We start from the raw sequence: 18,196 nt of genomic DNA on the forward strand, positions 1-18,196 counted from the left end.
TAACTCAGTGGTTCTGTGACTTTTTTTTTTCTGTCACTCCGGTCCCGCTCCCTCAGGGCGCGCTGAGGGGGTGGCGGGGCCGTGCGCGCGCTCCTCCCTCACGAGCGTGCGCGCGCTCCTCCCTCACGAGCCCGCGCGCGCCTCACGGGCGGGAACGCGGGAACGCCGCACTGCGCATGCTCCAAAGTAACGGGCCGCGCGAGGGGCCCGGCGGAACGGGACCCCCGTGAGCAACGGCCTGGCCCCCGTGAGCGGCGGCCGCAGTGAGGGCCGGGCTCAGGTGTGCCGGTGAGCGCCGGGACCTCGTTTTGGCCTCGTTTGGTGGCTGTGGTGACCGCCAGAACTGCGGCCGCCGGCAGGGGCGGGGCGAGGCGACAAAGAGCGCTGCCTCGTCTCTGCTCCGCACCGCCTGTAGCGGACGATGCAACAAGGGGAGCGGTGTATTCGAAGCCCGCCTCTTACGGGCCGTGGCCGGGCGGTGAGAGGCGCGGTCTCGTCCTGCCCCGCCCGGCCGTGTCGGTGGCACCGTGTGGCGGCGGCGGCAGGGCTGAGGCGATGAGGGACGCGGTCTCCCCAAGTACCGCCCCCTCGGGACCGGGGTTGCCGCCCGATTCGCTGCCGCCGTGATGGACAGGGCGGGGCCGGCGCTCGGCCGCGCCCCCGTGTCTGTGGCGGCCGCCCGAGCGCGGCGGCGGCAGGCGGAAGATGGCGGCGGCCGCGGCGGCGGCGCTGCGGGCCTGGTTCTGGAACGAGCGGTTCTGGCTCCCGCACAACGTGACGTGGGCGGACTTGGCCGGCGAGCCGGGCCCGCCGGGCAGCGGGCTGCAGTACCCGCGGGCCGCTCACGTCCTCTCCGCCTTCCCGCTGGCGCTCGGCATCTTCGCCGTGCGGCTGCTCTTCGAGAGGTGAGCGCGGGGCCGCCCCCGGGCCGGCGGGGCCGGGAAGCGCCGGGGTCTGTGAGCACCGGGCCGGGCCAGGCCGGGGGGTGGCTGGGCGGGGGCTCCCCCGCACCCTGCGGGGCCTCCGCGAGGCCCTCCGTGCGTGGAAAGGGGACATTGTGTAATCCAGGGAAGCTGTCGAGGGAGTCGCGTCTGTCGCGACATGCACAAGCCCGTGGGGCTCTACTGCCCTGGGTCTGGATAACGAGAGGCCCCTCCAGTCCGGCAGTGCTGAGGTGGTGCCAAGAAAAATCCCATGTTTTATAGAGGAATTCACTTTTACTCCTGCTCCTGCCCGGGAGAACCTCGCAGGGTGACGGACGGAGCTGGCGGCTGCTGCTCCGCACTTGGCTTCCGTGTGTGCTTTATTGTACTTTCCCTGAGTTCCTGGATGAGGAAATAGGGCTCGTTCACATGGCCTGATGTATTATTAAATACTCGCTGGCTCTCCCTTGTCTCAGGCACGATGGATGTGAGTGCGGATCTTCATCTCTGCCCATCAACAGGTGTAAAACGGGATTCCTCATTTACCTGGGCATCCATAAACGTGAGCTCAGCCCCGGGGCACAGGTAGATCCTGTGTGTGTGTGGTGTGGATCTGCCACAGCCACGCAGTGTGTGGGTGGCAGAGATATTAATTAGTAAAGCGGCTTACTTAGGAAACCCTTAGGTGAAACGGACCAAGACACCCTGTATTGCTGTGCACGTAGTTCATTAAACATTGATTTAATCTTAAATTTCTGCCTTGAAAGGGCAGAAGTTGGCCAGGTTGGATGGACTTGGAGCAGCTTGGATTAGTGAAAGTGTCTCAGCCCATGGCAGGGGGTGGGGCTGGGTGAGCTTTAAGGTCCTTTCCAACCCAAACCATTCCATGATTCCATAGGTATTTTCTAAGCATGAAAAAGGCTGCAGGACTAAAGTGAGTGGGAATTGAGTCAGTTTTTTGGGGTTTTTTCCTGTGGGTTTTCTTTAAGAAGTGTGAATTTTCCTGAGCTTTCAGAAATTAAGAGGTGGTTGGGATGAAGTAAAAAGATGGCAAATACAGGAGGAAAATGAAGCAGGTCAGCAGAGAGGTGAGGAATTGAGAGGCTCTATTTTCTCCATGCTGTCTTTCTGCCCTTAGGAAAAGGCCTCAGAGAACCCAGGAGCACACATGGCACTGCCAAAATCCCATCTCAGCTTGGTGTGTGCTGGTCCTGGCCAAACCTTGGTACTTGCCAGGACATAAGGAAAAGAGACAGTGAGACACAATAAAAATGATATTGTGGGGAGGTTCCTAATCCGGGTGTCAGTCTGGGGATGAGGTGCAGAATATTCTCTTTTCCTGGAGCTGTTGTGGAAGATGCACTACACCTGATGGCACACTGCTCCAGGCAGCATTTACTATGTCCTGATAACGTCTCCCTGGTTTATGAAATTTCTTTTGTGATGTTAATTTAGGGTGGAGTTAAATCATCTGAGCAAAGCTCAGAGGCTGAGGTTTGGTTGCTGAGGGGGTTGTTCCTGATCTCAGCTTTGTCTCAGTGGTGTCCCAAAGTGAAAGCAGATTGTCACAGTCCATCTCAGGCAGTTTCTAGTTTGTTTATTTTAAAAGTTCATATCTTTGAATAAACTCCTTTCTGTTTCTTCCAGCCACTTTGAACATGTCATAAAAGTTCAGCTTTGTCTCAATAAACTCCTGTGGTGCATTTATCCCAATTCAGGCTTTGATTGTGTCAAATGTCTCTCTTGACACACATTTCACAGTTGGACTTGGTGACTCAGAATGAGAATTACAGAATCGTGCAGCTCTTTTGGTTGAGCTGCTTCTTTTCTCTCTCCTTTTGCAGCTCCTCACTGTGAGGAAGTGCTTTGTGCTACAACGCTGACACGTTTCTGTTAGTTAGAATTCCACTAAAAACTACCTTTTACATCATGGCATTGACAAAATAATAATTCATTTGTCTGTCTGTGGGCAGTTAATGACTGTAGGGGTGAGGCAGGACTCATAGAGGAAGGTGAAGACAGTGGAAAGTGAGAGGGTGAGGATTGGTTAAATCTTAACACAGCAAAATTGAGAGATTATGGAAAGACAAACTCAAAAATGCATATTCAATACATCTCACTTTGGAGATTGTTCTTCCTTTTAAGAGCTGTAATAAGGAGTCACCAGCCAAACTGGAATGTTCATAAAGAAAGATTTTGCCTTTTTGTCAAGCACAACATGCCTGAGAACTCTTTGTTCTAACATAGGAGTCTGTGCACTTGAAAATCTGTTTTAAAATCAGTGTGTGTTAACAAGTAGTGTGAAAGGGTAGGCTGGGGTGTGAGCTGATCCCTGCTGATAAAGGTTTCATAGAAGAATTTATATGATGAGAGTTTCTTGCTGGAAGGTGTTGGCAGTAAGTTGACCTTGGGTATAGTTCATTGAGGATCATAAAATCATTTAGATTAAAAGGGACCTTTCAAGGCCACCTCACCCAGTCCTCTCCTCAAAGCAAGGCCAGTGTTCAGGCAATTCAGGTCACCCATGGTCTTTTGCTGTTCAGTTTGAAAATCCCCGAGAATGGAAATTCTGCTGTCTGGGCAGCATTTTTGGCTGTTTTGGGGCTGTGCAGAACTTTGTCACTGTGGGATTCAGTGCAAAACACATCTGAAAACCTGCTCTGGGACCAAAAATTTGAAGTGTGAGTTCACCTTGCTGAGTTTACCTAAATAGGAGGTCAGCTTGGGATTTCCCTGTCTGAGCAGGGGATTCACCACTCACTTCATATTCCACCTGCAAGTTCACGTGTGAACTTCTGTGCTGTACTTGTGGCATGTCCTGCAGGAAAGCAGAGTATAAAGACATTTAATACTTGATATTTTTTACATTTTTTGTGGGGGTCTTGCCAAATGTTTCACAACATCAGGACAGGATTTCTGGCTGGTGGTCTGGATTATGGCGGAAGCTGTGAGCCTTTGGAGCCAAGCTCAAAGGAAATCACTCCTTCCTTTTTTATTTTTTAATTATTTTTTTTTAAGCTGTGGGCATTGAAATGTAGTTTAGCATGTCCAGAGACAGGAGCAGAGCTGGGAAGGGTCTGGCGCATGAGAAGAGGCTGAGGGAGGTGGGAAAGTGGCTCAGCCTGGAGGAAAGGAGGCTCAGGGGGAGGAACCTTGTGGCTCTGCACAACTCCTGACAGGAGGGTCCCGTTGGGCACCAGGAGGAATTTCTTCATGGAGAAGGTGGTCAGGCCTTGGAGGGGGCTGCCCAGGGAGGTTTGGAGTCCCCATCCCTGGGGGTGTCCAAGGACGTGGCACTCGGTGCTCCGGGCTGGGGACAGCTTGGGCTGGATGATCCTGGAGGGATTTTTAACCTCACAGATCCTGGATGGAGACACAGGAAGAGCTGGGGCAGACAGGGAAGGCTGGGCCCACAGTGACTATGGTTTGTTTAGTGTTTTCTGAGAGCTGGGTGTTCCTTTGGGATCAGTCACAAGCTGATCTGTAATTCCTCAAGGGAAAACTCCACGACCTGGGACTGTTCTTAAACACAGCCACAGATATTTGTTCCTGAAGCACTCAGTGAGTATTCCTGAGAATAATTACTGTTGGAGCACTTAAAGGCACGATTCTCTTGAATTTTAATCTTTCCTTTTAAACACAAGGAGAAATTGTAACAATTGTGGTTGGAAAAAGCAGCATTTTCTGCTTGGTGGCACTGGGAGGCTCCTAAATATGTGTAATTTTAGCTTAGCCCTCTCTGAAACAATCTCTCTGTGAAAGCAAAATTGTTTTAATGGTTCAAATGGTTCAAATGATTTTCAAAATCAGTTTGAGAAACAGGTTCTTCCTCAAAATTACTGATTAAAAGATACTGAATTTTGCTCCTTTTGCCCACCAACAGGAGAGGAACAATTCACATGTCAGGTAATGCAGACATTTCCCTCGGAACCCTGAGCCCATTCTGACACAAATGTGCAGCAAAACCTGGCCATTTGGATCATGTTTCTATTTGTTTTATTTCAAACCCAGGCTTGTTTCCAGAGTCTGTGCTGTAAAATCCAGGAAGAGTTAAATGAGTTTGGAATACACAGAGCACATGGGATGGATGAGATCCCGAGATCAGGGATCTTTCAGACTGGGGTACTTGCATCTTCCTGTCTGTCCTGAAGGAAACGAGCCACTTTATTTTTCCCCCGAGAAAAAGTTACTTTTGGGAGCTGTGTCACTTGAACTTCCCTTTTTCCTGAGCTATGTGACACCAAGGCCTATTTTGGAAACAAGATGCTTTGTTTTAGGGCTTCATCTCCAGCATTTCTGTTCACAGCAGACTGCTATCAGTCTATTGTTTTATTGCTGAGGAATGAGAATCTCCCTGGGGAGCACATTCAGATCCTTACAAGCCAAGGGCATTAAGATTTAATTTTTCATTCTGGTGTGCACAGTATGTGGTGTCTGTAGTTACCACATGGACTAATAAAAGAAGTTTCTTCACCTGGGAAGCAGTGGGATGGAGATTTCAAAAGCTTTTCCACCAGGTTTTGCAGGTGCTGACAAATCCAGGTCCTTGTGATTCAGGCAGAGGAAGGAAATAAATATCTTGTTTTAATCCAGCTCTTTCTGGGCAATTCTTGCAGGTTTATTGCCAAGCCATGTGCCATAAACCTTGGCATTCAGGACAGTGGACCTCACAGAGCCCAGCCCAATGCAATTTTAGAGAAAGTGTTTACATCCATCACTAAGGTGAGTCACGCTTCAAATTCCTCCTCCATCCCGAAGGGAATGGAGGCCTGCAAGTGTCTCAGGGGGGGCTTTTTGCTTCCACTTTTCTGGATTGAGATGCACATTTCACCCTCTGCTTCCACAAGCGGGCTCAGTCTGGTTTTACTTTGCCTCTGGCACGTCCTTCTGGTAGCAAAGTAAATTCCCTGTATGGGAGTTCACTCCCCTATGGTTTTGTGCACAGAAGAATCTTCTTTGGGATACAAATGTTCCCCTGATGGATAGGCCTGAACTGCTTCCTTCAGCTCCCTGCCTTTGGTCCAAGTTGTACAGTGGGGATTCTTGGTTTAACAAGAGATTTCCCAGCATCTTCCACTTTTGTTGGGAACGTGTTCCTCTTTTTCTTGAGCTCAGTTCTTTTTCTGATTTTATTGGTTTTATTGTGAAAGTCTTCCTCTCATTTTTGCCATTTACTGTAAAGCTGGACAGCAGTTGTCAGTGGAAGGGGATTATTCAGGGAGCTGTTCAGCCAGTGAAGGATGTCCTGATGAAGGGCAGGACATTTAATGGTGGCTGGAGGTGTTTCTTTGGGTTGTTTCCTTCTTTCCCTTAAGCTCACAGGCCTGCAGATTTACAGAATCCCACTGTACTTTATCCAGCATTGAATAAGTGCAATCGATTTTCATTAAAGATAACAAAATGGAAGGTTTTCTGTTGAGATTTGGTGATGCTGAACCTCATCTACTGGAGCAGATAAAGGGAAACTTCAAAAAACTTGCCTTGTGGGAACATTGAAGTTTTGAGGCATTTGGAACTGAAAAATCCCCAGAATCTGATGCCCTTTGCTGGGAGAACTTTAATGCAGGGGATGTCCTTGAAATTAATGTTTAGAAAACGCAGGAGGTCACAAGCTGTGCAGAATTTGTCTGGCTGATGAAACCTTTAACTGTGCCCGTGTGCTGTGGGGTGTGGGGAGTCAGGCTGGGGGTGGCCCTGGAGCAGGGGAAGGATTTCACTGCTGCTCTGGGCTGGGAGCTCTGCATTCCCCTTGGAGTCAGGTGCTTTCCCCACCATTAAATCCCAGGAAAGTGCTGAGGGATGTGTGGTGGATCGACAGGACAGTCACGGTCTCAACGCTGAAAATCAAATTACTCTGATTTTGATTTTCAGCTGGGTGAACTGATGATTTTTTTATTAAATCAACATTCTGCATCGTTTTTGTGGTTGGTATGTAACTCAAATAGTAAAATGTGTTATCATCTTTCAGTGGTAGAGCTTCCTGGCAGAGTTGGTCTGAATTATCTCACTCCTGGGCTATTATAGAGGGAGCTACCAGGTTTGGTTCACTTTGATAAATCCATTTGTTCATTCAGACAGGTGGAGAACGGGGATATATAATATCTATATTTGTCATTGAAGTACTTCAGTCTTCAAATATATTTTCATTTATGAATTTTGATAACAGAAATAACACAATTACTACAGTGCCTTTATGGAATATACAAATATCTACTGTGTTAAACCAACTCTTACTTTAAAGTTTCCCTGTCCTTGCTGTGAGTAGCAAACCTTAAACATTTTAAGCTTTGCTGCCGAGTTCTGGGCTGTTTGAATTGATGTGCAGCTTTAACAGGTAGGACAGAACACTTCAACAGCTCCTCCCCCAAATTATCAGACAGAACAGTCACATCCTTTGTCTTAATGTGCTGTCAGCTGATGAAATAGGTGAGGAAATGCTCAACCAAAACCATTCTGAGTAATTAAGTAATTAGTGGCTTATGAAGGTTAACCCTGAACGACCATTTGTGGCAATGGGTTCTTGCTTCCAGACTCTGTGGTCCCTTCCTGGTGTGGTTTTTGTTATCTGTGCATTATTTCTGTCGTAGTGCAGGACTCAAAGTAGCTTAAGGAGTGGGAGAAATGACATTTGTTTCATTTTCCTTCAGTCTCCAGATGGAAAAAGGTTAGAAGGCTTGTCCAAGCAGCTGGACTGGGATGTCCGAAAGATCCAGCGCTGGTTTCGGCATCGGAGGAACCAGGACAAACCCACCACCCTCACTAAATTTTGTGAGAGCATGTATGTTTGTGCAGAGGGGCTTCATCTCAGAGCTCTAGATGAGCTGGGGGCAGTGCTCTGCCAGACCAGGGCCAAAATTCCTGTACCAGCAAACAGGGCAGTTAAAGGAGGCTTTGAAATTCTGAAATATTTTGTGGGCATGCCTGAGAGACCAGAACGGGGCACAGGGGTCAGTGCTGGGCGGCTTTAGACACTGGGCCAGGTCCTTTGTGGCACTTGGGAGTGTCTGTGTGTCCCTGTCTCTGCATTTGTGTCCATGTGTCTGTGTGTCCATGTCAGTGCCCATGTGTCCTTGGCCCTGTCTGTGTGTCCCTGTCTCTGCATTTGTGTCTGTGTGTCCATGTCAGTGCCCGTGTGTCCTTGGCCCTGTCTGTGTGTCCCTGTCTCTGCATTTGTGTCTGTGTGTCCATGTCAGTGCCCGTGTGTCCTTGGCCCTGTCTGTGTGTCCCTGTCTCTGCATTTGTGTCCATGTCTGTGTCCATGTCAGTGCCCGTGTGTCCTTGGCCCTGTCCGTGTGTCCCTGTCCCCCTGTCTGTGTGTCCCCATGCCCACACTGGCTGTGAATGCCCTGGGACACTCCTGCAGGCCCCATTCCCATCCAGAGCTCGTTCCCATTCCCACTTTCTGGCTTCCCCAGTCCCAGACACTCCTTGGTTTCCTTTTCTTCTCTTCACCCCATTCTTTGTTCCCTGTTCCCTCCAAGCTCCTGCAGTTTTCTCTGTAGTGCAGTAGAACCTCAGCATTTTTTCCTGACTTGTTTCTCCTCTGCTGGTTTCTTTCCTTTCCAGTAACTTTCAATTCCTCCCCCAGTATGGTTTTGTCTACCTAAAGCCACAAGGTAAGAGGGAAAAATACGTACATCAGGATATCTCTGGGTGACAACAGCTTTGCTTGTTGTTATCTTGGTATCTCTTAAATATGGAATGATGCATGTTCACCCTGAGTTTCAAACATGGCTGTTGATGCAAACCCAAGTGTGGTGTGAAAACTCTTCAATAGGTTTATGTTACCTGAAATGTTTAGAAATGAAGGTGGGTGAAGGCTTTTCAGGTGTCAGATTTTGTCAGATTTTCCCCAATTATTGAAATTAATTTCACAAATGCTAATCAAAACTTGATTCTATGTCCTAAGTTTATTTTTTACTTCTTTTTCCAGGTGGAGATTTACATTTTATTTCAGTATATTTTTTTATGGAATCAGGTTTCTCTGGACGGTGAGTTGCTCTGTCACCTACGCTGTTGTTCTGTGGGGTTGCAGTTGAATGATCCCTGATTTGGGCTCCTGGGGGTTCTGTTCAAGACCTTCTTACACTGTAGGGAAGCTTCTGTACAGATCTGTCAATTTGGAAATAATATAAAATTATTTGACATGTTACCCCAGAATGTTGGAAAAAAACAAGGTGGGTTTTGGGTTTTCTTTGCTATGGAGAGCTGCTCCTTTTTTCCTCTTTCCCTCTTGAAGGGATACAGGTTCATCTCCTTGACTCTTTATTATTATTAGAGCTGTATGATTATTCTAGAAATTTCCATTGCAGCAGACCTCCCATTGACAGCACGAATTAGACTTTAAATCACTAGGCTTTTTTACAGTATAAAGGCAGAATAAAGGTGGAATTTCAGTGAGCCAGTGCCAGGTGACTTTAGGTGCTAGGGAGGAAAACACCCAGTACAAACTGGGGTTTTATACAACTCCTTATTTATATATAATAAAGACCTACCTGTTCCCTTTAGGCACCCTGGTTTTGGGACACACGACAGTGCTGGTACAACTACCCTTTCCAGGTATGAGAGAAACACCTCCTAAATTCCAACTTTTTGGACAATTTCAGTTTTTATTTTTGTTATTGATACTGGATTAAAACTCTGCCATTTACTCTTTGTGCCTTTACGTCCTGGTTAGGTCTGGCAGCAGCAGGGTTTCCTCAGATACATCTGACTCAGTTACTTTATGTTTATTTGCTGCTGAGATTGTTAAAGTGGGATGGAAAAGGAGGAAGGAAAAAAGTGATTTTAATGTAAATTTTGAATTATTTTATTTATTGTACTTTCTCTCTGTGTTTTCCAGCCTCTAACATCCAGGCTTTATTATTACTATATCTTGGAGCTGGCCTTCTACTGGTCTCTCATGTTTTCTCAGTTTACAGACATTAAACGGAAGGTGAGATGACCCAGAATTGCATTAACAACTCAATAGCCATAATGAAAACAATAATAATAGATAGGACTAACAAAAAAGGGGAGTGTGCATGGCCAGGAAAGCCAAAATGTAGTGATAATTATGTTTTCTTGCTCATTTACACCTTTGTGAGCCCTGAGAAAAAGGGAGGAGCAAGGCTGACCTGGTGTATCCTTGAGTTCCTTTCACCTTCCAGGGGACAGAGCAGCTTCACTCAATACCTCCCAATCAAAAGTTAACAAATCATTGCCTAAAAATAGATTTAACTGAAAGGCTTGCATAAAATGAGCTACTCAAAGCTGCTCGAACTTCAACCTTGCTGAAGTTGCTGAGGAAATGGCAAACACTAAGGAAATAATAACTGGGGTTTTGAAAGGAATTTCTCATCTGTGTGAGGAGCAGATGATGAGTGGTTGCAGTTGCTCAGATCTAATTCTGTCATGCTGCGTTCCAGGATTTGCTTATTGTTGCTGTTGGAGAACAGTCCCCAGTAAATCCTGGCTTATTGCTTCCTTTACATGAGCTGCAAAGCAGCAAATTATCCCAATCTTTGCATTGGCTGTTAAAAAACAAGTTTACCCAGGCTTTTTGTGCTGAAATATGAGCAGGTGGAGCACTATGGAATACAATGGAGCTGCAGACAGGGAGTGATGAACAACCTCTGGGACTGTGTTTGTAATATTTCATTTTGACTTTAACAAGTGCATGACATTCCCCACGGCAGCTGGGTGAGGTACAGGGAGCCAGGGGCTGAAGTGCAAACCAGCCCTGAATATTGTGCATTGTAAACATTTTTTGTTCTTCCTGCTGAGTTTACCTGGTGTTCTGTGCCTGCTCTGCCTTGGCAGGGTTTGGTCACTGACAGCAGTAGCAGCACTTTGAATGTGTCCCAGGAGCTGAGGGGACTTCAGTGTGTCTGAAAACCAGAAGGAGATGAAAATAAGGGTCACCTTGTCCTCTGAATCTCATCTGTGGGGTCTGCAGGTACAGCTCTGTGTGTGCCAGAGAGACTGTGCTGATCCCTGAGCAGGCAGAGCTCTGACTTCAGCAGCACCAAAGCTGAGAGCTTTCTGGAAGCTGTTGTGGAGATGGTGGGAGTGTGATGAGCTGTGATTGCTGTGGAGTCACAGCCTGAACTGAAGGAATCCTGTGACCCCAGTGACTCAGTTGGGTGGCTCTGTTCCAAACTTTTGCATTTGTGTGACAACCAAAGATTCTTCATTCCTGGTTTTCCTGTTTCCAGGACTTCCTGATCATGTTCGTCCATCACCTGGCCACAATTGGACTGATCACATTCTCATACATGAATAACATGGTGCGGGTTGGAACTCTGGTGCTGTGCCTCCATGATGCTTCAGATTTCCTCTTGGAGGTGAATTTCCTCTCAAATCTTGGCATCCCTAATGCTGGTGTGATCTCAGGGGAGCAAGCTGACATTGCTTGTTCTTGATAAACTGCTTTAAATGTGCCATGAAATTCGTGCTGCTGATCCTGCCCTGTCAGCTTTTCCTCCAAACCGCTCAGGTGCTGAGAGTCCAAAAACCATGGAGTGGTTTGGGTTGGAAGGGACCTTAAAGATCACCCAGTTCCACTGTCCCAGGTTGCTCCAAGTCCCATCCAGCCTGGCCTTGGACCCTTGCATGGATGGGGCAGCCCCAGCTTCTCTGGGTAACCTGTGCCAGGGCCTCCCCACCCTCTCAGACAGGGTGATTGTATCCTCTGGCAGTTAGAAGCCATTCCCCCTTGTCCTGTCATTATTCCATTCCTTGTAAATAGTCCCTCCCATTATCCTTGTAGGACCATATAAATAACAGTAAAAAATACTAATACAATGTAATAATCCCTCTTTGTTCCAAACTTGCAAATGTGATTGAGAATCTTTTGCCTCTCTCCAGCCCGGTAATTACAGGAGTGCACAAAGGGAATAACATTTGCATGTTTATTGTCTCTTGTAGGCTGCAAAACTGGCCAATTATGCCAAGTACCAACGTCTGTGTGATGCTTTCTTCATGCTCTTTGGGGTCGTGTTCATCGTGACCCGCCTGGGCATTTACCCTTTCTGGTAAGCACTGGAGCTGGGAGCTCTTGCTTGTTCTCCCAATCCTTTCAGCAGAGCCTTTGTTTTAGGCTTTGCCCAAGCATCCCAGCTGTCCCTCGAGGCAGCCTGAAGCAGCACATGGCCCAGGTGCTGTTTGGGGCAGCAGGTTTGAGTAGGCACATGAAGAAATCTCTCCCCAGTCAGCTGAGGGACTGGGGGAGGATCCCAGAGTCCCATCACAGCTGCCCCTCCCCTGCTGCAGTGATGGCAGAGTCAGCCAGAATTGCTCTGAGAAGCTTGAAGGATTCTCTGCTTCTCTGAAGAAGTTCTAGAAATAATTACAAGTGAGGCACAGTCTCTTGAGGTCATTTTTGTTTGTGTTTGGCTTAGTCATCACTGCAGTTTCTGATTCTTATGACACTTCTGTCCTGTCCTTGTGTCGTGACTATTCAGAGCCTGAAATAGGTCTGAGGTTTCTTGGGAGGTAAAACCCTGGATAAATGGCTTAGAGAGAATCATCCCATAATGAGATTCCCTCTCACCTCAGTAGGTCAGACCTGGAGCAGTGCTTTGGTTAATGAGCTGTTGTCCATTTATTGTGTGTGGTGGCAATTGCTTACACCATTTTACTGCCTGCATTTATTTCCTAGGCCATGGGCACCTGGCATTCCCATTTTTTCTGGGTGCCTGGTAGGCAGCAACAATCCTTTCATTTTAGCATCAGGGTTGCAGTTAAAGCTCTTGCTTATTTTCCAGTAAATGCACCAAAGGACTCTGGATGAAGAAAAGCTTTAATTCCTATTTCTTCATAGGCTCCTTCCAGGGACAGAATAGAGATTTGTTTTAGCAGCTGCTGTCTGTCGTGAGGGGATGCTCTTACCTCACACCAGTGCTCAGCATCCTGTAAATCTTTAATGTGTTTTCCACTGGCTGTAATGTCACTCCTCAGCTTTGTACAGGAATCTGGCAAGCTGCAGCAGCACTGCAGACCCTGCACGTGTATTCCCTTCCCTAATTAGTAAAGTAAAACATCAGCAGATCTCTGGAATTGCATTTCATTCTTTCTTAAACCTGCTAGGAGTTAAATACTTCTGGAGCTGCCTTTTGGGGGATTTTGGTTCTTGTTTGAAAAGCTTGTTTTGCTTTTCTTGTGTTAAAAGCTGTGTGAAATTAATGTGGTTGTTAAAGGTCTCTCCATACCTCTCTGCATCATAAAATCTAAAGTGTTTATTAAATTGCTGAAGGACTGGTAATAACTCCCAGCAACAAGAACAGCAAAACAGTAATGAAAGAAACACAAGGCTTGGGCCATAAAGCAGGTTTGAGTCTTCCAGCCTGGCTGGAGGAATCTATAAAACTCTGAGGGAAGAGAAGAGCACCCAGGGAGGGAGGGAGCCCTTCTGGGGACAAAATTCCTTCCTGATCCCAGAATCCTTGAGGTTGGAAAAGCCCTCCAAGACCACTGAGTCCAGCTGTGACCAATCCCCAGTGAAACAGTGAGTGCCATGTCCAGCTGTTCTTGGGCACCTCCAGAGATGGGGACTCCAAAGCTCCCTGGGCAGCCCCTTCCCGTGCCTCACTACCCTTTCCATGAAGAAATTGCTGCTGATGTCCAACCTGAACGTTCCCTGGCACATCCCTCTTGTCCTGTTGTCAGTGGGAGCAGAGCCTGACACCCCCCAGCTGCCCCCTCCTGTCAGGGAGTTGTGCAGAGCCAGAAGGGCCCCCCTGAACCCCCTTTTCCCCAGCTGTTCCAGCTCTGCACACTCTCCAGCCCCTCAATATCTCCCTGCTGTGAGGGCCCAGAGCTGGCCACAGCCTCACAGAGGGACAGTCCCTGAGCAGCTCCTGTGCCCAGCCTATTTTTGATATGATTTTTGATCTTTAAATCTGGGTGAAAGCTGCCCAAGCAGGAAGGTGTTAACAGTTGTTTTGGTGACCAGAGCAGCCTGACATCACTTCCTGTGAAGTTGTTATAAATAAATGCTTGTGCTTTGGAGAAGAAAATTGGCAGCAGATCCCGTGTGTGTAACCAAATTGCAGCACATTCACATGTTCTGTTTTGTTGCTCAGTTCAAATGCTCCTAATGAGCTTTACTCAGTCTCCTGACTCTGGCAGGAGCAGAGCAGCAGATGCTCAGTGAGACACAAACTGTTGTGCATCTGGCCTGGCACCTCCAGTCGGAGCTGAGCACAGCTGATCTGAGATGTGTTTCTGGATCTCTTTCAGGATTTTGAACACGACCCTGTTTGAAAGCTGGGAGCTGATCGGTCCCTACCCTTCCTGGTGGCTGTTCAATGGGCTCCTGGTGACCTTGCAGGTCTTGCACGTCATCTGGTCTTACCTCATCATCCGCACGGCCTCCAAGGCCCTGGTGAGGGGCAAGGTAAGCCTGAGGGAGGCTTCTGGCTCGTCATTCCTGCAAGCCCCATTAAGAAATCGTGAGAAATTGAGCTTTTCAATGAGGGCTGGTGTTGGTTCTTAAAGGGACTTGCATCAAGAGTTCACAAAAATGGTGGTTTTTACCTTGATTGCTCTGCACTTGTGAGTTCCCACATGTGTTCAAAGGCAGGGAGTCTCTCCTGGACATGCAGGGGGATAACTCCATTTTACAGTACACTCAAATGTCCTAAAATGGCAATTATGACACTTTTGTTGTGCACTCTGGAGTTTAAGGTGGTAGCAGGCTCTCTTTTGGACAACAGCATGGACATACAGGATGTTTTCCAACATCAGCTGGTCCTTGGGATGTGCTGGGATTGTGCTGCTTCACTGGCTTCTGTCTGCCAGTGCAGGCACTGAGCTGAGGGAAAATCGCCCAGGGATTCAGTGGGGTCTGCTGGCTGTCAAAAATCACAGAATGGCCTGGGTTGGATGGGACCTTAAAGATCATCCAGGCTCGACAGGGCTTGGAGCAACCTGGGATAGTGGAAAGTGTCCCTGCCCATGGCAGGGGGTGGAACAAGGTGAGCTTTGAGGTCCTTCCAACCCAAACCATTGCATGATTCTATGAAACCAGCAAAAAAGCTGATTTAGTAGCACAAATGCTTTTTCCTATCAGATACTGATATTCTGATCTGGGTTTCCCTGATGGCTCTGCATTATTTTGTGTTTGAATTTAGCTGCCTCTACACATGGAATGTGGCCTTGAAAAATACAATTATTCTGGTTGGCTCTGGGGGCAAGCAGGTTTCAGGGTACGAGCTCTTCATCTGTTCCCCACAGCTGCTGCTACAAATGCCTGATTTTCATTCTCTGCAGCTGTTTCTGTATCCTGAGTTCTACACCTTTTCCCTTTCCTTGGTTCTCTCCTGTCCAGGTGACCTAGCCAGAGAAAGGACTCTAAGCTCTGTCTTCTTCATTCTTTTCTCCTTTTCTCTGTGCCAGATTGGAGCTGGACAGTTTCACCCTGTGCATGTAAGTGTGACCTGTGTTTCTGTTTGTTCACTGAAACACGTCTGTGTCGAGGCCCCAAGACAAAAGCAGAGCCCTGGTGCCTTCTCCTTCTCTCCCTGGTCCTGACAGAGTGCTAAAATACTGTTTTTTCCAAAGGTCAGAGCAGTGTCCTGGGGTCTGTTCTCACCTGCTGTCACCTGCCTGCACAACCTTCACTTTGTGCTTTTACACACCCACACACTCCAGTTTCTGTCTTTGCTCCCCATCAGCACCACACTGAGGGGCAGAGGGCAGGAGGAATTCACTCCTTCTTGTGAAAAGGAGTGAACAGCCACTTCTCCCCCAAGAACAGAAAAAATGTCAAGGGATTTCTGCTTCCTTCCAGTGACCCTTTGAACTTCCAATATAGCAGGAGATTGTGGAAAGATAGCAAAAGTTCTGGCAACAGGCAGAAGCCAGGACATCCAAATAGCTCCTGGAGATCATTAACTTCACCTGGCTTCCAGCCAGATCTTCCCTGGAGTTCATCCACTTCCTGCTGCTGCAGAGCCCTAACCCTGACTCCAGGAGAGAGAAATCCTGGACTCCTTGGAAAGCTGCAAGCCAGGGTGCTGGCACATGGAGGGACTGAGGCTGCAGAGGGAGGGGAGTGAGGAGCTGCCTTGGGCAGAGCAGGGGCTGCTCTCCAGGCCCAGCTGACACTGGGGAGGTTTGCTCTGGCACCTGCCACCACCCCAGGTGTGTGTTTGCAGCTGGGGCCGGGTTTATGGGCTCTTCCCCTCCCCTCCTGCTGGGAACGTTCAAAATCCCACGTGCAAGTCCAACAGAGCTGGATTTGCAGCAGTCTCTGAACTAAGGCAGGCTCTGTAAGCAGACCTGGATCCCTGGGCTGAGGCTGCTCCTGTTCTGAACAGGTGTTTGCTGGATCAGACACTGCCTTTGTTCTCCATGCCCTGTCCAAACAGGCTCCTGCTCCTAAATGGTCTCTCCCAGATGAAGCACGGGCTGTGGAAATGGAGGTGCTCTGTTGGAGCAGTGATGTGATAAATAAAGCTGCTTAATTTTTAAAATAGCAAAGCTGCTCCCTGTAGGACAAAATGTTCTCTCTCAAACTGACACATTCCTGGTTTTTGGTTGTTGGACCCACTTGTGATCGTGGCATGAGAAATTTTTGATTCAAAACAAATGGTTTAGAAAAATGGCCTTTAACTGATCTAGAGAGGAGCCCTTGGAAGACAAGAAAAACACCAGATCTGTAGAATCATCTGATCTGGTGAGAACAAGAGTGAAGTGCTTTCACAGATACACAGAATATTTGGAAAATGGAGCTCATCTTGCCAAATTGTCTTTTTCAGTGTCTGTGTCTTGCTCCTAATGTGATGACAGGCTCCTTCTTGGGAGCTTGAACTGAGCCAGGCTCAGATGTAGGAGGTAGATGTGAGTGAAGGTGGTTCATCACAGGGACACAACCTTCTAACTGCTGGCTTCTGTCAATTTTTCAACTCCCCTTCTCCTCTCCCACTCCCCAATTCCACTGGCAATGTTTAGGTATCCAAGGATGACCGCAGTGACGTGGAGAGCAGCTCTGAGGAGGAGGATGTGACTTCCAACAGCACCAAAGGAATTTTCAGCACTTCCAGTAACGGTTCCAACCGCCTGAACGGCCACGTGGCCGCTGGCCAGTGGACAGGAGAGGAGTAAGGCCCTGGGCTGGCCTTGAGCAAACACGAACTTCTCTTTCAATATCTAGTTGTGTTGAGCTCCACATTCCCAAGTGATCTTTAATCAAAAACCCCTTCCCCAGAAACCTCCAGCAGACCTGAAACGGGCACAACCCTGACCAGTCAGAGGCTTTGCACGGCACAAGGGATGAAGCCAACGACCGGGGCAAAAACAAAGCTGCAGATTTCACTTCAAGCCATTTTGTATTTCAGAAGGACAAGGAAACACTCCTGAGTTCTGTTGATATTTGCAGAAGTGTCTTTGTTTGTGACAAACTGGCTTTTACTGGGATCAGCTCGAGGCAGAGCAGGTTTGGACCACAGGGTTCGGTGCCACTCAGCAACGGTTCACTCCCGGCAGCTGCAGCAGCTCTTGATGCTCCCCAGGAGCCACTTCAGAGCACAGAGAACGCAGGTTCTGCGTCCCAGCTGCCCTGGGTGAGGCAGAGACCCTGCTCCCAGCTGAGCTTTGAACTGTGCTAACCAGAACCACTGCTCTGCCTCGCCCCAGGCTGCTGGGGAGGTCCCAGCTGCTCATCTCTGCTGCCACCAGGGACCAGGCCAGCGTCTGCTGCCTCTTTTGGTGCTGCAAACCCCTCTGAAGTCTTGACCAAAGCCTTCTGCAAGGGGGTGGGGGGGTGGTTTATTGCCCCTGAGATAACCAGCATAATCCAGGCGTTTTAAATTGTTTTCTTCCTGTTGCAAATTGTGGGTTTGAGGACCTCTCTAGACCTACTGGATTCAGTTGGCTAAGCTGGGATCGGAGGGAGGATCAGAACTGGTGGGCTGGGTTTAACTCTCCAAAAAATGAGATGTTTTGGCCCTGTACTCTGAGACAAGTGATTGTTGCTGCTCTGATGTTAGAGCTGTGGAGGAACCCAGGGCTGGAAGAGCAGCCACACTGTGGGCTTTGCTTCTTTTTTTTTACTCAATGGTACTTGGGGGCAATGGAACGGTCAATCAGGAGCAGAATTTTGGAAACTTCTCAAAGTTGTTACCATTTTATACTGTTGTTTACTCTTATCTCCAATTAAAAGTTGCTTCAGAAACCTGGGGTGATGTGTTTCATCTTGAGGAAATAGAACAGAGGACAGCATGGGGCCCTTGGCTGTCTCTGAGCACCTGGGCTGCTGCCAGGACAGGGAAACAGCTTTTTGGAAGAAC

At 48.2% G+C, this 18,196-nt stretch overlaps 1 protein-coding gene across 3 annotated transcripts; it reads left to right on the forward strand.

Moving 5' to 3' along the window:
• Nucleotides 1-248: 248 nt before the first annotated feature.
• CERS5 (ceramide synthase 5) lies at nucleotides 249-18,081 on the forward strand. 3 transcript variants are annotated; one of them, XR_011677392.1, is made up of 11 exons: nucleotides 249-905; nucleotides 5,540-5,645; nucleotides 7,571-7,701; nucleotides 8,857-8,914; nucleotides 9,432-9,482; nucleotides 9,766-9,858; nucleotides 11,120-11,248; nucleotides 11,832-11,938; nucleotides 14,145-14,301; nucleotides 15,235-15,332; nucleotides 16,860-16,977. XR_011677392.1 is itself a non-coding variant. In XM_071418896.1 (11 exons), the coding sequence occupies exons 1-11, from the start codon at nucleotides 706-708 to the stop codon at nucleotides 17,010-17,012; spliced, it is 1,215 nt and encodes a 404-aa protein (XP_071274997.1). In that variant the 5' UTR covers nucleotides 249-705; the 3' UTR covers nucleotides 17,013-18,081. The 3 variants fall into 3 exon arrangements, 2 of the variants coding, with proteins under 2 accessions (XP_071274997.1, XP_071274998.1); XM_071418896.1 differs by having other exon boundaries at nucleotides 15,303-15,332; nucleotides 16,860-18,081; XM_071418897.1 differs by lacking the exon at nucleotides 15,235-15,332 and having other exon boundaries at nucleotides 250-905; nucleotides 16,860-18,081.
• The last annotated feature ends 115 nt before the right edge of the window (nucleotides 18,082-18,196 follow it).

The sequence above is a fragment of the Agelaius tricolor genome, unplaced genomic scaffold (assembly GCF_023055355.1).
Source record: "Agelaius tricolor isolate 1412-34295 unplaced genomic scaffold, bAgeTri1.0.p SCAF_96, whole genome shotgun sequence".
Classification (NCBI taxonomy): domain Eukaryota; kingdom Metazoa; phylum Chordata; class Aves; order Passeriformes; family Icteridae; genus Agelaius; species Agelaius tricolor.